General features: G+C 47.0%; 1 protein-coding gene across 2 annotated transcripts; it reads right to left on the bottom strand.

Annotated features, from left to right (window-relative positions):
• Positions 1–537: 537 nt before the first annotated feature.
• On the bottom strand, positions 538–16,187 carry TNFAIP3 (TNF alpha induced protein 3). Of its 2 annotated transcripts, none has more exons than XM_047770104.1 (9): positions 16,049–16,187; positions 12,184–12,493; positions 8,225–8,415; positions 7,456–7,603; positions 7,121–7,291; positions 6,112–6,292; positions 4,321–5,225; positions 3,491–3,672; positions 538–2,790 (listed from the first exon to the last, which is right to left on the bottom strand). In XM_047770104.1, the coding sequence occupies exons 2-9, from the start codon at positions 12,476–12,478 to the stop codon at positions 2,506–2,508; spliced, it is 2,358 nt and encodes a 785-aa protein (XP_047626060.1). In that variant the 5' UTR covers positions 12,479–12,493; positions 16,049–16,187; the 3' UTR covers positions 538–2,505. The 2 variants fall into 2 exon arrangements, with proteins under 2 accessions (XP_047626060.1, XP_047626061.1); XM_047770105.1 differs by lacking the exon at positions 16,049–16,187 and adding an exon at positions 13,990–15,520.
• Between the last annotated feature and the right edge of the window lie 2,537 nt (positions 16,188–18,724).

Consider the following 18,724-nt stretch of genomic DNA (forward strand, 5'->3'; position numbering starts at 1 on the left):
GACACAGGTGCTATCTTGACAGCTGTAGGTCTGACCCAGCAAGTCTCACACTCCTTCCTCCCTTCTGATTTCTTTCCGTTCTCTCTCTGCTTCTCCCTCCTGTCCTCTGTTTCTGCACTTTATTGAGGCTTAGGGCAGGACCCTTCAGAGGAGCACAGGGACCTGGCACCTCACAGCAACAGATACTTTCTCACTCGCACTGAGCCTCGGTGTCTTTACAATGAAATCAGATGCCTTATTCCCCCCCCCCCCTTTTTCTGGCCAATAAACTGTTTTATTACACAAAATTAATGCTAACACTATAATGTAATTATTATGATTTTTTTCATTTTTAAAAGTGTTAGAGAAGCACAGTTGATTTACAATGTGGTGATAATTTCTACTGTACAAAAGGTGATTTGGTAACCTCTCTTACTACCTGTGGACGAGAGGTGTTATCGTCTGCCCAGGTGTACCTTGAACTAAAATTGTTGGCAAAGCCGGGTCTTAATATTTGCACCTTTCTCTTTCATCATTTGTAAAGAGAAGACATCACAGTTTGTTCTTAAATAATTTATTTATAAATTTTGACTTATGTGAAAATTTACATTCAAATTTAGAAAAACTTGAAGAAAGCCAACACAAAGTCAACTGTTTTCTATGAGAGATAACTAAATGTGCAAATTTCAAATGCTTTCTATAATAAGTATAAATAATTCAATTTTTTCACATTAGGAATGAAAATATTGATACACATACAATATTAAAATAACAACTTTAAAAGAACTAAATGAACACACTGAAGTTTATTTGAAACCTTTGAAAGAAATTACACAGAGATATGTTGAGGAAAAAGGCCTATGGTGTTCCAAGGGGAAAACGTAGCACAAGTAAAGGCCATGGAGAGTTAGCACTTGCCAATTTTCAGGTCGTAAGTCCAGGCCGAAAGAATAAAATAAAATAAAATAGCAGCCTTTACCTCTGGGGACAATGTGTTTCCCCTGCCTTTCTTTCTTTTTTTTTTTTTTTTTCCCCTAGAACAAGTATGACAGTAACACACAAAGCACACAGAGACACTGCAAGCCAAGGACAGAAAGAAATCTCATACTCATGGTTACAAGGGTTTTGCTGTCCCAGTGCTAAGGTGGCCTCTGGGCATGAGGTCACTGCCCCGCACCCCAGGACACAGCATTAATACAGCAAATAAGACCAGCATCAAAGGCAGCATCTCTCACTGTGATCTCCAATCTCACCCCCACTCCTTCCCAATCGCCTCTCTAAGGAGGTAGGATACGCAGAAGCATCTATACGCTGCTGGAGAACAGTTTCTTATAAGAGGGCTGGGAAGTGGCTCTGGCCAGAGTTTCACGAAGAAGCGTGAGATTTTCATGAACTTACTGTCGATGCAATTCCGTCTTTCCTAGGGAAGGCAACCAAAGAGCATGGACGAGGACGACACCTCCACTGCGGTCGGGAACTTGCCCCAGTCGATCACGTGATTGAAAGCAAGCAGGAAGACAGTTCTGCATCTTCCTTAGATCAAAAGGAACATCTTCACTTAAATAACTTTAAAGTTTGCAATAAAATAAATAAAGTGATTTACATAGATTGAATAGAGTGCTGCTGTTATGGATGGTGCCTGCCCCAACAACAACCAGAAAACAGGTTATTATTATTCAGTCTTCTTACTTACAACTCCTAGGGCAGCATTTCACTCCAGTTAAAAAAAAAAAAAAAAAAAAAAAGCCAACTATTCCCTTATACATAAGGGGACATTACATGTGTACTGTGTTTATGCACACCTCAGTTCAGTGTAACCTTTAGAAGTAAAGACAGTGATAACCAAAAGAGTTACACATCTGCCCACTAAGACGGTCTGAGTTTTAAAAGGTGCATATTGTAAAGAGCAGCTGATTTGCTTTTCATTGTTAACTTGTTCAGTTTCAGCAGCCTCAGAATCATAGTCCATGGATGGTTCTGCTTCTGCCCTGTCTGTGGGAAAGGAATGAGGCAGGCAGGGAAATACCCCAAATGACTGACACTCTGGATCTGTCCACTTTCCCCAAGCTTCCTGCGCTCCTGGCGGGGAGGGCCCACTCGCCCTGAGGCTTCAGCCCTTCATCTCCTTGAGTGAGACGATGGGTCTCCTTGAGTGACAAGTGTGGCTGGAGGGCAGGGGGAATGGCTCCAGGTTTCCTGGCCCTCCTGACCCTGTGTCTTCTCCTTTTTCTTGAAAGATGCAGCAGCAGTCCTGGCCTGCATACTGAGTCCACGAGGTCCCTGGCCTCCTGCTTGGAAGGAGAGGAGGAGCAGCCCCGGGCTGAATCCCAGGCCATCTGCTGCCAGCCATACGTGCCGCTCCCATTTCAGGCTGTGACCGAGAGCTACTTTCCTCCCTTGCTCAGACGAACCCTGAGCTAATCGTGCAAGGATGGACCCTCCGGTGGCATGGGGGTCTTGACAGCAGAGCACCACGCTGGCTAAAGTTCCAGGTCTCCCTGGGCCGGGCTGCCGCCCTGTCTCAGGCTAGCCATACATCTGCTTGAACTGAAAGCACTCATTGCAGTAGCCGTTACACTTGGCGTTGCCGAAGTGGTCGCAGGCGGGGGCCCGGCAGCGCTGCGTTGGGGGATCCTCTGGGACGGGCTCTGGCCGCCGGGCGCCAGGGCTCACTCGTTGGCCAAGGGGCTGGCACTCCATGCACAGCTCCTGGCTGCAGCAGGCCAGCACGTTCCTGCAGGTGGCCCGGGCGCACTTGGACCTGGAAGCGCTCTGGGTGGCTCGTGACAAGTCTCTGCGCTGGCTCAGCCTCTGGGTGGAGAAAGCAGAGAGAACGGTTGTCACGTTTCTCAGGGAGACCACAGTGCCATCTCATCTGACAGCTTGGGATCTACAAAGGGCTGTGTGGGGTTAAAGGCATCTGCCTGGCCAAGGGGACTGCGTGGCCACAGACTGGAATCTCCAAAGACATTTCCTACCCAACCCATGAGAACAGATCTGGCCCCAGTGAGGCTCCATGGAAGCACCGACCCTAACCCTGGCAAACACTGGCCCAGCTTGCCTCCATTGGGATTAATACTAAGCTGCCCTCATTTAGACAGATTCCTGGACCATTCCACAACCAATAAGAGAGACGCCTATCAAGAATGTTTGCTTTTCTTATAAGTAAGAAAATAAGTGCAGGCATCCAGGATGCTCTGCCTTCCCCTTCTGTCTCATGACAAGAGGCTTATTTAAGAAAGTCTGCAGGCCACTTAACTTCTGCTACAAATCCAAGAAGTCTCTGATCGCTTTGCAAAGGCTTTAAGAGATTTTATTCCATGGCTGACTTTATTTGCTTTTTAAAATGAATTCTTAGGTAAACCTAGGCCATGGAAATCAGCAGTAACTGCTGGGCCTCCAACCCCGGGGCTCCTGCTGCCTTTTCCCCTGGTTTTTCCCAGGAACCCAGCAGGGAGGAGAGCCAGCTTATCACTCCAGCAGGAGGGGGAGGTCCCTCAAGATGTCTCACCAGCTGCTCTTCAGTCCTTTTTGCTTCATGAAATCTCTGATTCTGAGCCTCAATGAAACACTTCTGACAGTATCCTTCAAACACCGTGCTTCCGAGGGCGCCGCATTCCCTGCCCAGGCAGGGGACGGCATTCTGGAACCTGGAGGCCGTGGGACTGGCTTTCCCCGAGGCAGTGACGAAATCTACAAGAGAGTCAAGGCGAATCAGTACCACATACGGGTCACCACGCAGACAAACGCCGACCTCAGAGAAACAAACGGGTGCCTGGTGCAGATTAGGCCAGCTTTCCTGTATCTATGAGAGCAACCCTTTAGAAACTCAGCAAAGCAACAAACAGAAATCTATAATGAAAATATCCTTGATTTTACAGATCTCTCACTTTGGCACATGCCACAGGGGTGGGTCACAGTGACAGAATGAGCATAGACCAGAGGCGCCCACCCTGCTTTTGCATTTGAGATTCTTAAAACCAAGCAAGTGTTCTTATGATGTCCATGGAGATGTCGCTCTAGCTACTGCTCTCCAGGTTTTAGTTTTCTCTATTCTGCTGGTGTGTCAAAAGAAGTCTAGTTAAAATTCTCCCTTACAAATGCAACACTACACAGTCTTACAAAAACCAATTCTCTAAAGTGATCACAGGGCTCTTAGGGGTTTTGAAACAGGCTATTCTATGCTTTTGCTTCCCCGTGTGCTGGCAGAGCCACTGTGACTGTCCCCCTGGGCAAGGCACACCCAAGTCCCAGAGGGGCTCCCATCCTGACTTTCTGGGGCAAACCCCCTTCCACACAGAGTTTTGAAACAGGGGTGAGGAAACCCGTCATCTCACTCACGTTTATTTTCTCTGTACTCAATGAAACACAGCGTGCAAAAGCCTTTGTTTTCCGGAGTCCCAAAGTACATGCAGCCGGCTTTTCTGCACTTGCTTGTCCCCGTCCTGTCCCCCGGAGTCCGTGCGGCCGAGGCGGAGCAGCCAGAGGGAGCCTCGGGCCCGGCTCTGCGGCAGGGGTGTGGGGAGACGCTCTGGGCCAGTTGCGAGGGGTCCGACTTGGAGCGCTGGTGGCAGGATAGGGGGATGCTGGAGCCGAGGCTGGAGGCGGGCTCAGCCGTAGTCCTTTTAAAGCAAGTGCTGCAGATCCCGTTAAACGTCCTGGTGACGTTCTGGAGGCAGGCTTGGCACTTGCTGGGGTCGAGATGGCGTGTGGGGTCCGGGGGGTGGCCGGCGCTGAGCTGCCGGGCATTGTGGCATCGCTCGCAGAAGCCGTTGTGCTGCACGTTGAGCGTGAAGGGGCAGCCGGGGCTCCTGCACTTCATGGCCGTGGTCTCGCTGAACAGGAAGAGGCTGGGAGCCGTCGGAGGGGCTGATCGGGGGCCCCCGGAGGGCTCCTCGGGGTTCCAGGCCTCCCCGCGGGAGGCTCCGAGCGCCAGGCCGGGCAGCGCCTCGGGGTCCGGCTTGGAGGTGGGCTTTGGGGGTTTGCTTTGGTTCTTCTGCCGTCTCTCTGAGCACTCGTGGCACAAGGGCTGGGTGTTCACCGACATGAAGAAAGGGCAGTTGGGCGTCTCGCACTTGATGTCCATGAGAGAAAGCTGGGGCACGGAAGGCTCCAGAGGGTTCTGAGGGTGCGTGGCTCTCCGCCCCTGCTCATTGTTTTCCTGCCACTTCTTGTACTCATGCTGGACAAGTTCGAAGTAATCATCTACCAGGTTTATTTCTTTGGGTAAGTTAGCTTCATCCAACCTAAAGACGAAAGGAAAAATATGAGACCACACACAGATACTCACAGAATCTTTACATCACTAGCTCAAACTCTTTAAAAAGTCACTTTTACTTTCTAACTTCTCAGAGATCCAATTTCTAGTGAAACATTATTCAGAACAGTCATTGGGGACAAACCTACTTTGCAGTACAAACTACTTTGTAACACTGCGTTCTGTACGTTGCGTTAAACCTGCTCCTGGTCCCTAGCAACGCTACCTGCCACGAGCCGTAACTGAGAGGAGGACACACCCACGGGTGCTCCGTACTGATTTCTGACTCTCTGTACTTTGTTTACCTTCACTTTGAGAAACCGATTCTCTCAGGCCTTCTTGGTCTCCTCTTGTGCATTCTGAGTTCCAGGAAACAGGCGTCTCTTTATCATAAAGTCAGGGTTACCATTTCGATACCTGTACAACTTCCACCCCGGGTCTCTCCTCCCCGCTCCATGTGGCAAAGTCATGTGTGCCACATAAACACATTCTCAGGCCAGTCTGCATCTGATGTGTCTGCCTTACCCAGAAGCCGGGAGAATGAGGCTTCTGTTTCTGAGAATTTTCACTTGCTAGTCTGACACCAGGGCAATTTAAAAAAAAGAAAAAAAAGAAACTATCCTTGAAGTAAACACACGTTTAGAAGTCACAGTTGTGACTTGCAGCATCCAGATATGCAGAAAAATATTTATGGTTACATTACTTGATCCCATTTGAACTTAATGCTGCCGGAAGTGATCCTCTCTGACTCAGGTACAAGTCTTTGAATGTGTTGTACACTGGAGGAAACTGGCTTCAAATAACTTTACTGATGGTCCCTGGGGTAGCAGCAGCTTAAAGATAACAAAGGACAGAGCTAAAAACAAACTGCTTACTTTGCAGCATTAATTAGATGGGTGGTGCCATGGTCCCAGCCTTGAACGGGGATTTCTATCACCGTCAAGTACTCTTTCAGGAGCTTTTCCTTCATCTCATTTTCGGGATCTGTCAAGAAGTGAACTTTTAAGTCTTCGAATCTTCCTCGCTCTCTGTTAACAAGTGGAATAGCTCGGATTTCTGAGGGAAAAAGATAACACATGAGCAAAATATGATTCTACTAAATGAGATTGTGTGTGATCTCACTGTGTTTATATAATGACTACATTTTGAAAATGCAGAAAGGATCCACTTACAGCATGGAAAAGCATTATCTAGCCACAAAATCAAATGGGGAAACAAGCTGCGCTAAACTCTAATAAAAAATGCACTGTTTCCAGGAAGCTCACAGAATATTAAGCAGCCTGAAGACAGTGGGTCTTACTGGTTAAATTCCCACACTTCAGAATCAGACCGATCTGAGTTCAAATCCTTACTTTGCCACCATCCAGCTCTGAGACCTTGGGTAAGTTATTTAACCTCTCTGAGCTTCAAGTGCCTCATCTGTAAAAGCAGGCTACCAGTGCTTAGAGCACCCACAGGGATGATGTGAAGATGAAATGAAATAAGGTACCTGAAGCACTTATGAAATACCTTATTAATTCTACATGAAGCTATTATAATAATGGCTAACCTGCCAGATAGTCACCTGCTCAATGCCAGGCACTCACTGTATCATGGGTTAATTAAATGGCAGCAGTAATACACATATATCTTACCTGCCACTAACATGCTGGCAGTACTTCCCAAGCTATACACAAGAAGGTGGCAGGGCCCTGTAATTACTGCTATTGCTTTATTGCTGCTAACCAAACAAATGACAGAATGCTGTATTTAAATAAAGCTAATATACTGAAAGGAGACTCTTCCAATAAGGAACAAAAGGGAAAACCCTGATGTTCGGCAGGAACAGGGAGTACCACGATCTACCAGCGGTTACAAAAGTGAATAGAAGCTCAATTTTCTCACCCGGCCCACTGTCCTTCAGGGTCACCAGGGGGACAAAGTGTTGGCTGTCGTAGCCGAGAACGATAGGGTATCTGTAGCATTCCTGGGCGGGCCAATGCAGAGGCAAGTAAATTCCGCCCACCTTCAGAGGAGCGAAATTAGAACCCGATTCCAAACTTCTCAGCATCTTGTCTGTTTAAGGAAAAAGAAAGAAGACATAAGGCCCTCTGTGACTTTCACCAGATTCCATTTAGCTATGGTCCCCTGTAGCTTTAGGAGCCTGGGTTTTCCGAAGAGGTAACGCATTAAAGCTGAAAAGCACTTAAAGACAGATAAGCCATCAGCAGGCATCTCACCTGAAATGACGATGATTGGCCTCCTGAGGATGTTGCAAAGGACGAATATGTGTATTTCTTCCAGTGAATTATACTGAAGTCCACTTCGGGCCACTGGTGTGTCCGTGGATGCCATTTTGATAAGGTTGTCCCATTCCTCAGTCCAATTCTAAGGGGAGAGGAGAAAAAAAAAAAAAGGATTGAATGTACTCTGTATTCAAAAAACAACTCTGTCTTCACTCTATAATTATTCACTTTGATCACTCAGCTTGCTTTTCCCTTTTCATGAAATCATCATTCAAATGATCACCCTATTTTCCCCATTTTGGTTTTCTTCCTTTACTTTTTTCCACCACAAGGTAAACTCAAAAGTAGGGGAAGATGGGGACAGCACCTGCTTTCAAAAAAATCCCTGCCAAAAATCCAAATGTGCACAAAAATCCCAAACTTGTGACTGAAAACGGGGAGGCACCCGTCTGAATGTGATGGGCTGGCTCAGTAAAGCATGCAAAGGGCAATCAAACTGAAAAACAACCAAAACGCCACAGGGAAGGCCATGCTCAGAAAGATCCTTCTACAATGACTCCCCAGCTGGGAAGCTGCTGCCCTGGAGACCCCCCAGCAGTGACAAGAGCCTCAGATTCGTCTCAAGGCAGGTTTCTGGTGTTTTCCACTGAGTTCATGTGACCTGGAAAATCATATGCTCCTTGAGAGCAGGGACTGGCCTGAGGTACCATTTTCACACCATGGAGCTCTGTCTGTAGATGCCTGATGGAGAAACACAACATACCCGGGTGTCATAGCAAAGCCCCGTTTCCACGAATTCCTGAGATTTAAGGGACTCCAGCTGCCAGCGAAATTTAAAGTTGCGTGTGTCCGTCTCCTTGAGGGTGCTGAAGAGCGCCTTCCTCAGCACCAAGTCTGTGTCCTGAACACCCCACATGTACTGGGAAGCAGCATGCATGAGGCAGTTCCCGTCCCCTGAGGAGAGAAGGGAGGCAAATTCAATCAATCAGCATCCAAGGCCTGCAGAGGTTTTCAGAACAAACCAGGCTTCTTCCTGTTAGACTCGACAGGACTCTTGAGAAAAGCGAACGAACAGGTTGATTTTGTAGTTGAAGGGCGAACTGGTAGCATTTCACACGGCGATGACAGCTTGAAAAAAATCAGTCTTTTTACACTTATTGTTAATGAATGATATGAACAGAGTCGAGGAGCCAGGGACTGAGAGTCAGGAGACCTTGGTTCCAGCCTGGCTTTGCCCTAACAAGTTTAGCTGACCCTGGAGGGGGTGGGGGTGGGGGGCAATTGCTTAACCTGTGCTTAACCTCTTGGTGAAATGCATGGATCACAGTCACCAAAGTTCTTTCCTTTCTAATATTCTTGACTTTCTGGCCAAGACACTGGCACGACTGCTCTCTAAGAGAGAACAAACAGGGCAAGAAGCTCAACCCAGGAAGCTGGTCTGACTCCATTTACTAGACAGGGACGGTCTGGCTATGACTCAGTGGTAAATGACTTGACCATCCCACTGCAGCTTCTGGGGCCTGGGAGTTTCCTCTGCTGCTTGGTAGAATGGGATGGAAAAGACTGAACTACCTACCGCCCCCGAAATGCTTTGTGCAAACCTGCTTGTGAGCAATTAGAGTCCTTTTTCAGAGTTAAAGAATGCCTAGTTGTCAACATTTGACAATAAGTCAGTGTTTAGGGCTGGCATTTTAAGAATTTTGAGTCTTTTGAGAAAAAAAAAATAGGTCTAATTTTACTCCATCACTTTGTTACTTTTTTGTGAAATTATAGTTGATTTACAATGTTGTACCAATTTCTATGGCAAAGCAAAGTGACTCAGCCATTATATATATTTTCTATCATAGCCTGTCCCAAGAGACTGAATACAGTTCCCTGTGCTGTACAGCAGGACCTCATTGCTTATCCATTCTAAAGGTAATAGTTTGCATCTACTAACCCCAAACTCCCAGTCCACCCATTTCACTCCCTCCCATCACTTTGTTACTTTTATAGGTTAAAAGCCACAATTCGGGAGACTGCATTTTTTTCCATCTTCAAAGAATAAACATTTTGGAGGAATGTTTACTACCAAAAAGGTTAACTCCTTAGTCTCTTTTGGCAAGTGCATAATTGTTTTGATAAGGAAAAGTTAGAGCAATAAAGCTATTTTAAATTTTATCAAATTTTAATTATAGTCAACTGTAAAACAACAACAACAAAACACCCTCAAATATACATATCCACAGCCAGTATCCCTTCAGTTTACACACTTAGAAAAACCAGCTAAATAAACATTGAAACACACGAACCAAAGAGATCCCTCAAGCCCTGTGTCTTGGCAGGAGTGTGGCAACAACTGCATTCTGTTGAAATTTCCCCTTTGCAAAATCTAGAGCAAAGATAAGGCTTTTTTTCTTCTTCTTGTGCTTACTTTCAGTTCTTTATTGAGATGCACCAGCATAAAATTCCCTAAGTAACATCTGGAATTCCCCAGCGCTAAGTTATTTGACTAGCAATTGAGCAACAGCTATTGTACTTTTTGTTCTGGTGTGTAGACATTTAAACTGCGAAGTGCACCCTGGACTTTCCAAGTGGGCGTGGTCAGAGTGAGCTGGAATAGGGCTACTCATTAGACAAGTGAAATCGCTGCAGCCAATAGACGCTGGAATTTTTCACATGAAGTTTCAATTTTATGCCACCTACTCCCTTCCTCATTCACCACAGTCTCATATCCTCAAATGCAAACTTGTGAATCACCCCCTCCCCAAACAGACCACTGACTTTGTAGACCCCTCCTCTAGGGGGAGGGCTTAAAAAAAAGGTGGTCATAAAAATCAGAGAGGAAAAGTCATTTGTTTCCCTCCCTCCTCTAAATATCTTTTCATCCTTTTCCAGAATTTTAAGGACTTTTCTTGAACGTAGGGAATTACAGGGATTCTGAGCCTAAAAATCCCTATTTCCCAGAAAATGACAGCTAAATTCATTTGCTTTTGGAGTTTTATTTGTAGCGTGACTCCTTGATCTAAACGACATTATCTTTGCAAAACAAGTGTTTACTCTTTATATTCCTTTTTTTTTTTTTTCCTGAAGGCACCAGGGCAAGTTAAACCTAAAATTTCTGTTCATGACAATACAGTTTTTCTCCTTCTACCACATTTCTAATTTGACAGGATCTCTTTGTTTCCAACTCTCCCAAAGTGGACTCCATCTCTTTTTGTAATAAAATGGGAGAGAGTTAAAACCACAAACTGTCAGGAATATAAACCCCTTGATAGTGACTTAACATAATTACCTACTTCTAAGCATCACTTGATTTAATGCCAAGAACAATGTAAACACTAGCTAGCCTCAGTGTTCTTTCTATCCATGTTTCTAAGCCACTATGCTTCAAAAATAAAAGCAAGATGTTGCGGCAACGCGCCTGACCCCCCAGAACCAAAGCAAAAAAACACGTCCCTCATTCGTGCCAAGTTACCCAACCAAAAATGGCCAAAGTTAATGTACCGAGTCACTTAATGAACTTAATGTTCTTATCATTTCACTGTCAACAAAGGTGTATTATTTTGCCCTTCAATGCATTATTTTGATTGGTATGGTTTAGGAACGTCACTGAGCTAAGGACAGGAGATTTCTGGCCTTACCTAGACTGTAAGCATTTAGTTGTCTAGGGCAGTCTCCTTGCTTCCTGTAATAATTAGCTACCTTTATAAAGGAGAATTCGTATCTGCCCAAAACAGCATGCTTGAATGTTTCTGTGATGTACATACTCTTGTTCAAAGGAAATAATTAAAAACAAAACAGTAAAGCTTAGAAGAGGAACACAGCTACTAGTTATAAATGGCCATTGGGCAGATAGTCACAGACAGCAAGAAAAGTATTACGAGGACTCCCTAAAAATAATGAAGGAGACATCTAAAATCTGGGCTAAAAATCTCAAGTATCTTTCTAGTTTATATCAAGGGATCACAGGCAACAGATCCTAGGCAGGGGAGGAGCCAAAACCAGCCACTAGTTAACCCATAAAATGCCACCGATTCAAAAAATATAAAGCCACTGACAGAAGCATTTTCTAATAGCTGTGGGAAACACTACCAGTTTTCACACCATGCTTTCCTTTTGAACTTAAAGCCTTTTCCATTACTGGCTAGGGAAGGTTTTTTTCTTTTTTAAATAAGGTATAGTCAATATACAATGCTCTGCCAATTTCTGCTGTCCAGCAAAGTGACATACAGACAGACAGACAGACAGACAGACAGACACACACACACACACACACACACACACTCCTTTTCTTACATTATCTTCCATCATGCTCTATCCTAAGAGACTAGATATAATTCCCTGTGCTATACAGTAGGACCTCATTGCTTATCTATTCTAAGTGTAATAGAAGGGTTTTGTTTTGTTTTTTTATAGATGACTCAACAGTTGCAAGAATTAGATACAGAAGTCATACATATATACTATAAGCATATACTTAATAGGGGGATGGTGTCTAGAAATGCAGTCCCCAAGCCTCAGTGAGCTCTGCTCTCTAACATACACAGCTAGAAAATATCCCTAATTAAAATATTCACAAAAGAAGCCTGCTTTCCTCACACGTCCCTCAGAGAGTCTCTCTACTAAGGTTATCTACGGTCTCAAGAGATTTGAGCTTGGGTTCAAATAAGAGCTACCACCTTTTAATGAATGGGGACCCCGCATCCTGGGAGCCACCCCACCGACAAAAGCAAGTCTTACCATTCGTTTTCAGTGCCACAAGCTTCCTCACTTCTCGACACCAGTTGAGCTTCTTCTGGCTTTCCAGGGAGGCCTGGATGTTTCTGTCGATGAGAGCTTTGTGGATGATCTCCCGAAATTGTGGACAAAACTGGCAGGTTCTGAACATTTCCAGAGTGTATCGGTGCATGGATTTAAAATGGTGAATGATTCCATTGGTAGGTTTGAAAATATCTTCTGGAGTTCTCTCTCTTATCTTCACAGCTTTCCGCATGTTGCTCAAATACAAAGCCAGGGGAAGGAGTTGCTCAGCCATGGTGCTCTACAAGGCCTGAAGAGGAGGGAAAGAAAACCCCATTCCGTTAGCTCGACTTTGATAGGGCTCCTATATACCTGCCTGCAGGAAACCCCAGTGTTTGATCTTGTCATTACCCTAATCAAGAGGCAAAAGATCTTAGTCACCTCTGCTCCCAGGATACTAGCTGGCCCCACAGATTAACTCACACTGGACTGTTGTAAGTTACATCACTTTTAAAGATTAGTCTAAACAAGAGAAGGAAGGCGGGGAGTGGGTACTGAGGAGGAGGGGAATAACCCGTGTTTTCAGTAACGTCTGTCAGGGAGCCAAGCCTGTCTGTCAGCAACAGGTACTGTGTCTAGTGACCAACCCAAGCTCCCATCTCACTCCGATGCTGCTCTGGGGCAGCCACTGGATTTTAGGAGCCCTGAATGCAGTTACAGGCACAACGGAGTCCTGACGAGCCTGTTTCCTCTCCTAAGAGCACCACCAAGCAACCCTGCTCTTAGGCAAAGTCTTGCTTTACCTCTTTAAAGCGCATCCCCACCTCCCCGCTGCAAAAGGCAGTAAATATTTTGTAAAAAGTCCTGCAATTTTATGCTGCCACCTAGGCTGCTGATTAGAATTTCCTCTTCAGTCCCAAAGAGAAATACTTATAAAGTGCTTACTTATAAAATGTACTATAACACACAAAGCGTTAAACTGAATGTTTTACAACCAACAAAAAAGCCTATTTCCAGCAAGATGCTTTGCAATTTTACGAGCCGTCAGCCATCTTTCAGAACCCCTCCACTGAACTTTACAACATCAGAATAAGAAATTAATAATAACAATATGGCAATAATAGAATGATAAATTCCACACTGCCAAGAGCAGATGGTGGAGCTCAATTACATCAACTCAACTGCCAACCAAATTTTATTATCGTCCTCCAGGTACCAACCCTCAGATGCATTTTCCACCCTGTCTGCACCTGATATTGTCAAGCACAACACACTGGTGGAAATAAATAAAAGTCTGAAAGCAGACCAAGAAAGACGTTTCAGACAGAGGTGCCACTCGGGACAAACGAAAGAGAAGGAGGGCAAAAGCCAGCATTTCCAACCCAAGGCAACCATGTGGAATGATGCGAACTGACATAAGGCGGGATCTCTAGAGCACAGAGCAGTGCGGAGCACCAGCTTGCAGTCACTGACCCTTAGTAGGGTGCCCTGTCATCCATCCTGATTTCCAAGAGAAAGACAAAGACAGTTTCAGAATATCTACAGAGGCCCTAGGAAGTTTCCCTGCAATTGTTTTTTTTCTTTCTTTCATTATTATTAAAGTAGAGTTGATTTACAACGTTTCATCAAGTTCTGTTGCAGAGCAAAGTGACCCAATTACACACACTTCCCTGTGCTGTACAGTAGGACCCCATTGCCCACCCATTCCAAATATAGCAGTTTGCATCCCCCAAACCCCCAAATCCCACTCCTGCATCATACCATTGGCCAGGGCAAGCCTCTAGTTGAGAAAGAAGTTAAACTAACCTAAGAGGGAGGCAAAAAACCTAGATTATAGGAGAGCCAGTGCTGGGTGGGTGGAGGCACCCTTGATAAAATGGTCTAAGTGAGCATGGGCCACTCAAAGGGGAGAGGTGGCTTGGATGACCCCGTGGTTGCCTCTGAGGAGTTTTCTGGTGGTAGATTTAGATCGGGATTCCTAATCTGACAGCTGTTGAAGCCCGGAAGAAGTCATTCTCAGGGTCAAATGGCAATCTCTCCTTTGATGTCAGACATTCTCTGCAGGTGGAATTAAACAAAATCATGGCAGGACCACAGACACAGAGAAGGGACAAAAACATCACACACACTTCCCCTCTGTGGCATGGCAAAAGTTGCTTTCACGATGTCATTCACATGTCCATCCATCACTCACCAAGCACCACCTGACCACATATGACCACTGCCTGACCATCAAGACCCAGGCTTGATGCTGAGGCTAAAGATCAAAGATGCCCTTCTTCCCGGGCTTGAAATCTCATGACCATCTAGGTCTCTTGCTATAGCAACTCAAGTACTGGTCCTGCTCAGGTAGGTCCCATGTCATGCAGGGGCAGGGCTCTGCCTGGAAGCCAAGTCTTCCAACACCTGCCCCCTTGCTCACCTCACAACACCACACCTGTGGTTGCAGTGCCTGCTGCTCCCACATTGGAACAGACAGGCAAGAGCAAGGTCTGAAACAAGGTGTTGCCTCTTTTTGCTTCTCTGACTCTCCTATTATTTTCTGCACCTAGGATCATTCAGCAAAGCTCTCAAATAGTAAGAGCTGCAATCATAGGCCAGACATGCAAACGTCAATATTTCATAGCCCAGTGTCATCTCATTCATTGGTTCAACCTCGAATGGCCTGCAGAATTGCCTCCTTAAAAGAAATCAAAACTCACTGCCCAAGTGCCCAGAACTTGGCCTTCTCCGTACTTATAATTAAAGAATAATCTGACCCATGATAAAGAATTTCTGAGCTATGATTGTAATGTCCTTATAGGCAAAGACAAACAATATTGCCCTTAACATTTCTTGCACCCTTCTGTTAACTTCACTGACTTTTTTCATCCAAATCACCCCATCGAAGTTTTGGAAAGTAGCCCCCTCATTCAAAAATTGTATGAAGAATTGGAAAAAAAAGTAAGATACACCTTAGACACGAAGAATGAAGCAGTAACTGGCTGCTTAACCATCTGGAAGAGTGGGGCTGTAGTCCAGAGAACTCTTAAACAGTGATTCTCCCAAAAGGTGGCCCTGAGACACTTGACCAGAGCAGCTTTCCAAGGAAAGAAGATCAGAGGCAGGGAGAACTGAAAACAAAGCGGTCTCAACAAGAGCTGAGCTCCTTCCTTACTTAATACTACGGCTTTCCTGAAAGGCCAGGTGGCAGGATGTGGGACGACCCCGGCTGACAAAGGCAGCCTGACTCGGGGGTAGGGGCCTGCAGATGCTTTAAACTGGAGCTCCCCCACGCCCTCCCCCCAAAGGCAAGCCGAAGACCCACTGCTACATACATACTTCTCTGACGCTGCTGAGAGTCTGCAAGCGGTGCCCAGAAAGCTTAGCGGTCTGGGCCCCCCTGACCCCCACCCCCCAAGTTTTGCTGCCCCGCGACCTCCCACTCCTTTGGGCTGGTGCTGCACAAACTGGAAAGCGGCCACAGCAGTTCTCAAGGTCTACGTGGCCTTAAGCATGCAGCGCTTGATTCCAAAAAAAAAAAAAAAAAAAGACAAGCCGAAGGGCAAAGCACCAACGACAACCCGGACCAAGCGGTCCAGGGCAACGCTCCCCAGGCAGCTGCCATTCAAGTTCTCCGCATTATCTGCAAGGAACAGCTGGCTGGAGGAATCCATGCTGTCACTCCAACATCTGGCGCGGCCACCTCCACTCCCAGCAGTTCAGAACCAACAGTGGCACAAACGGCCCACAAACTACCCTCCGGGACAGCTGCAAACCCAGGGCCAGGTCGACCAGGCCAGCCCCGCGGGTGGCTGCCCAATTCGCACCCGCAGCTCTCGCCCCGGGGTGCCCGTGGCGGACGGCGCGGGGATACGGCGGTTACCTTTCCCGGCCGCGCGATCCGCTGCCGAAATCCCAAGTCCAAGTCAGGACAGGCGTGCGCCGCAGCCTGGGGTCACGGTAGGGGTCGGGTGCAGGCGGCGCCCCATGGACGCCCCGCTCGGGGCTCGCTTGCTGGCCGCCGGCCGGGGGTGTGGATCTCGCCAGCTGCTGCCGCGGCTGTTCTCCGGACAGCCGCTCGAGCCGCTCCGCCCCCGCGGCCTCCTAGTTTGCAGCGCTTGGCCGCCACTAAAGCTGCAGACTGCCAGTTCTCTTTTTTCCCTTTCTGTTTTACCGCCCGCGGACAGCAGGGGATTTCCACCCAGGGACTTTCCAGTCACGTGACGCCGGGCCGGGCTCCCGGAGCCCGAGCGGATGGTAGCATTGTTGGGTCTCCCGCCGCCAGGGGGCGCAGGGGGCGCAGGAGGCTCAGGAGGCGAGCCGCCCCGCCCCGCGCCGCCCCACCCCGTCCGCCGCCCCGCCCCGTCCGCCGCCCCGCCCTCGGCCCGAGAAACTCCTGCGCCCCGCCCCGGGGTGTCCCCGCGTGAGTCACCTGGGCATTTCGGAAGCAGGGCCCAACGTCACATCCATGTGGAAATCGCGGTGATGGGAACTGGAAATGAAATAGGTTCTTTTTCTCAGCCGTTTTTCTGCAGAAAATCATCAACTGTGAAGAACACGAAGGGAAATCATAGAGAAAACCCTAAAAACCACCCTGGCGCCCAGGACGGCGGGCCTCCGCTGGGTTTGCAAAGCTTGGGCTACGCACGTGATGTGCTTGTAGGGGAGAGCCCTACGCTGGGCCTCAGGGGGGGATTTCAAGAAAAAGAGGCAGCCAAGTCCCTTGGCCCCAGACCCAAGCTAGTGGGATGCAGTTCGGAGACCTCCTAGCCCTGAAATTCGCAAGGGCAAAGCCAGTCTTAGATCAAATTAGGAACCAGAACCACTACCAACCCTGTCTCTCACTTGATTGATTTCTCTTCTCTATTTTTGCACATCAGGGGCCCAGGTGACCTCACATTCAGGTAGCATTTCAGTTTAGGTGCTTCTAGTCTGTTACTGTCCTTGCCACGTCCCCTGTAAGGCCTTATTGGGAGTCTTTTTAGGGGTCTTGATAAATAGTCCACCCCAGGATGCCAATGGCTGATAATACTTATTACCCCCCCCCCCCCATTAAATACCACGCTGGCCTCACTGTCTTCACGGGGGTGGGGGGGTGTGCACTGTGGAAACAGGTGCAGGCTCCCTGGGCAGTGTGGGGACATGAGCTGTGGAGGAAGGGGCTCTAGGCCCTTTAAATGCCTTGGTGTCCTTCTTGCCTCATTTTCTAGAATGACTAAGCTAGAGCCAGACTGAAGTATTCTCTATCACTGTCTGTTAGGTATGCTTGTCAGGTCATGTATCTCAAGTTTTGAGCTAGAAAACTATACTTCCTTCAGTAAGGACCCACAGAGGCTAGGGTGGGGGCTGGGTGGAGGGTGGCACTTTTTTAATGGCATTTAGAGCAGAGAGTAATGGACAAGGTCCTGAGACTGGTGCTGGTATTTGAAACCTATGGTTGGGATTTTTTTTACAATTTCAGCCCTAGTATCTGTCCTCTTCTCATTCACAAATGTTTTCAGCTGCCAACACTCAAACAATGGGTAGTCACGCTAGTATAATAATAATAATAATAATAATAGTAATAATGGGGATAATGATAATGATGTTATTTATCAAGTCCTTCCTATAGGCCAGGCTGCAGGTTAAGTATTTGCAAGGGATTCTGACATTTAAACCTCACAACTCCACTGTGCAGATAAAGAAACTGAAGTTCAAAAGCTTAAGCCATTTGCCTGAAAGTCTATACAATCAGCCAGTGGCAGAGCTGGGCTTGGCGCCGGGCCTGCCTTACTCCAAAGCCCATACTGTTTGGTCCCAACTATGAATCGTCACTCTCAGAGAAGATCCTACAAGATTTAAAATCTCAGGGCTGCTGTTTGCACCCTGGTCCCAGCAGTTACTTAGCCAAACATGGACCCCGGGCTGGAAGAGAACATGGGCCTGGGAACCTGATGGGCCTTGGTTCCATCCTCAGGAAACTTCCCCAGCCAGTTGAGATGGTGAAAGTTGATGTATTTAAAAGAACACCCTCAATCCTCAGACCACTCTCCCCTTGTGCTCCTTTGGAAACAGAATTTGCCTGCTCTTGTTGATCTTCGTCTGGCTCTGGCCCCTCAACTCCTGTTGCTTTCATTGCCCCTTTTTTGGTTTCATGCCGCCTGGTTTCATGAGTCAAGTATGCAGTACCAGGGGTAACAAGCTGACAGACCGTGGTCATATCTGTCACTTCCAATTGCCCCGACGTTGCGACTCTAACATCTTGCCTGGCAGGATTTGTGACAAGGTAATAGCAATCAGAGGCAGTGGTGGTTGGTCACCCTCGGTTTAGCTCTACCCCCATTTTCCACACATCTGCCACTGGAGTGATGACCTCTGTGAGGACGAATTCTTAGTCCTGCTCTTCTCTAGTTTTTGCTGTTTTTTCTGCCCTATAAGTTAGAGCCCTTTCTGATACGTAACCATGGGTGAGACCTGTAAGCATTTTCTTGGTGATAGATCAGAAATGAAGAGTGGAAGAGGCAGGCAGAATGTAGAAGGAGAGGTTCTTTTTTTTTTCTTTTTTCTTTTTTCTTTTTTT

Source organism: Phacochoerus africanus, chromosome 2 (assembly GCF_016906955.1).
Source record: "Phacochoerus africanus isolate WHEZ1 chromosome 2, ROS_Pafr_v1, whole genome shotgun sequence".
Lineage (NCBI taxonomy): Eukaryota > Metazoa > Chordata > Mammalia > Artiodactyla > Suidae > Phacochoerus > Phacochoerus africanus.

Bases quoted from the DNA above. Each gene is read 5' to 3' on its own strand.
- TNFAIP3 (XM_047770104.1), bottom strand. From the start codon at position 12,478: ATGGCTGAGCAACTCCTTCCCCTGGCTTTGTATTTGAGCAACATGCGG. The intron at 7,292-7,455 runs GTGAGATGCCTG...TTCCTTAAACAG, and splicing joins GCCAATCATCGTCATTTCAG to ACAAGATGCTGAGAAGTTTG. The intron at 6,293-7,120 runs GTGAGAAAATTG...TTTTTCCCTCAG, and splicing joins CCTGAAGGACAGTGGGCCGG to AAATCCGAGCTATTCCACTT.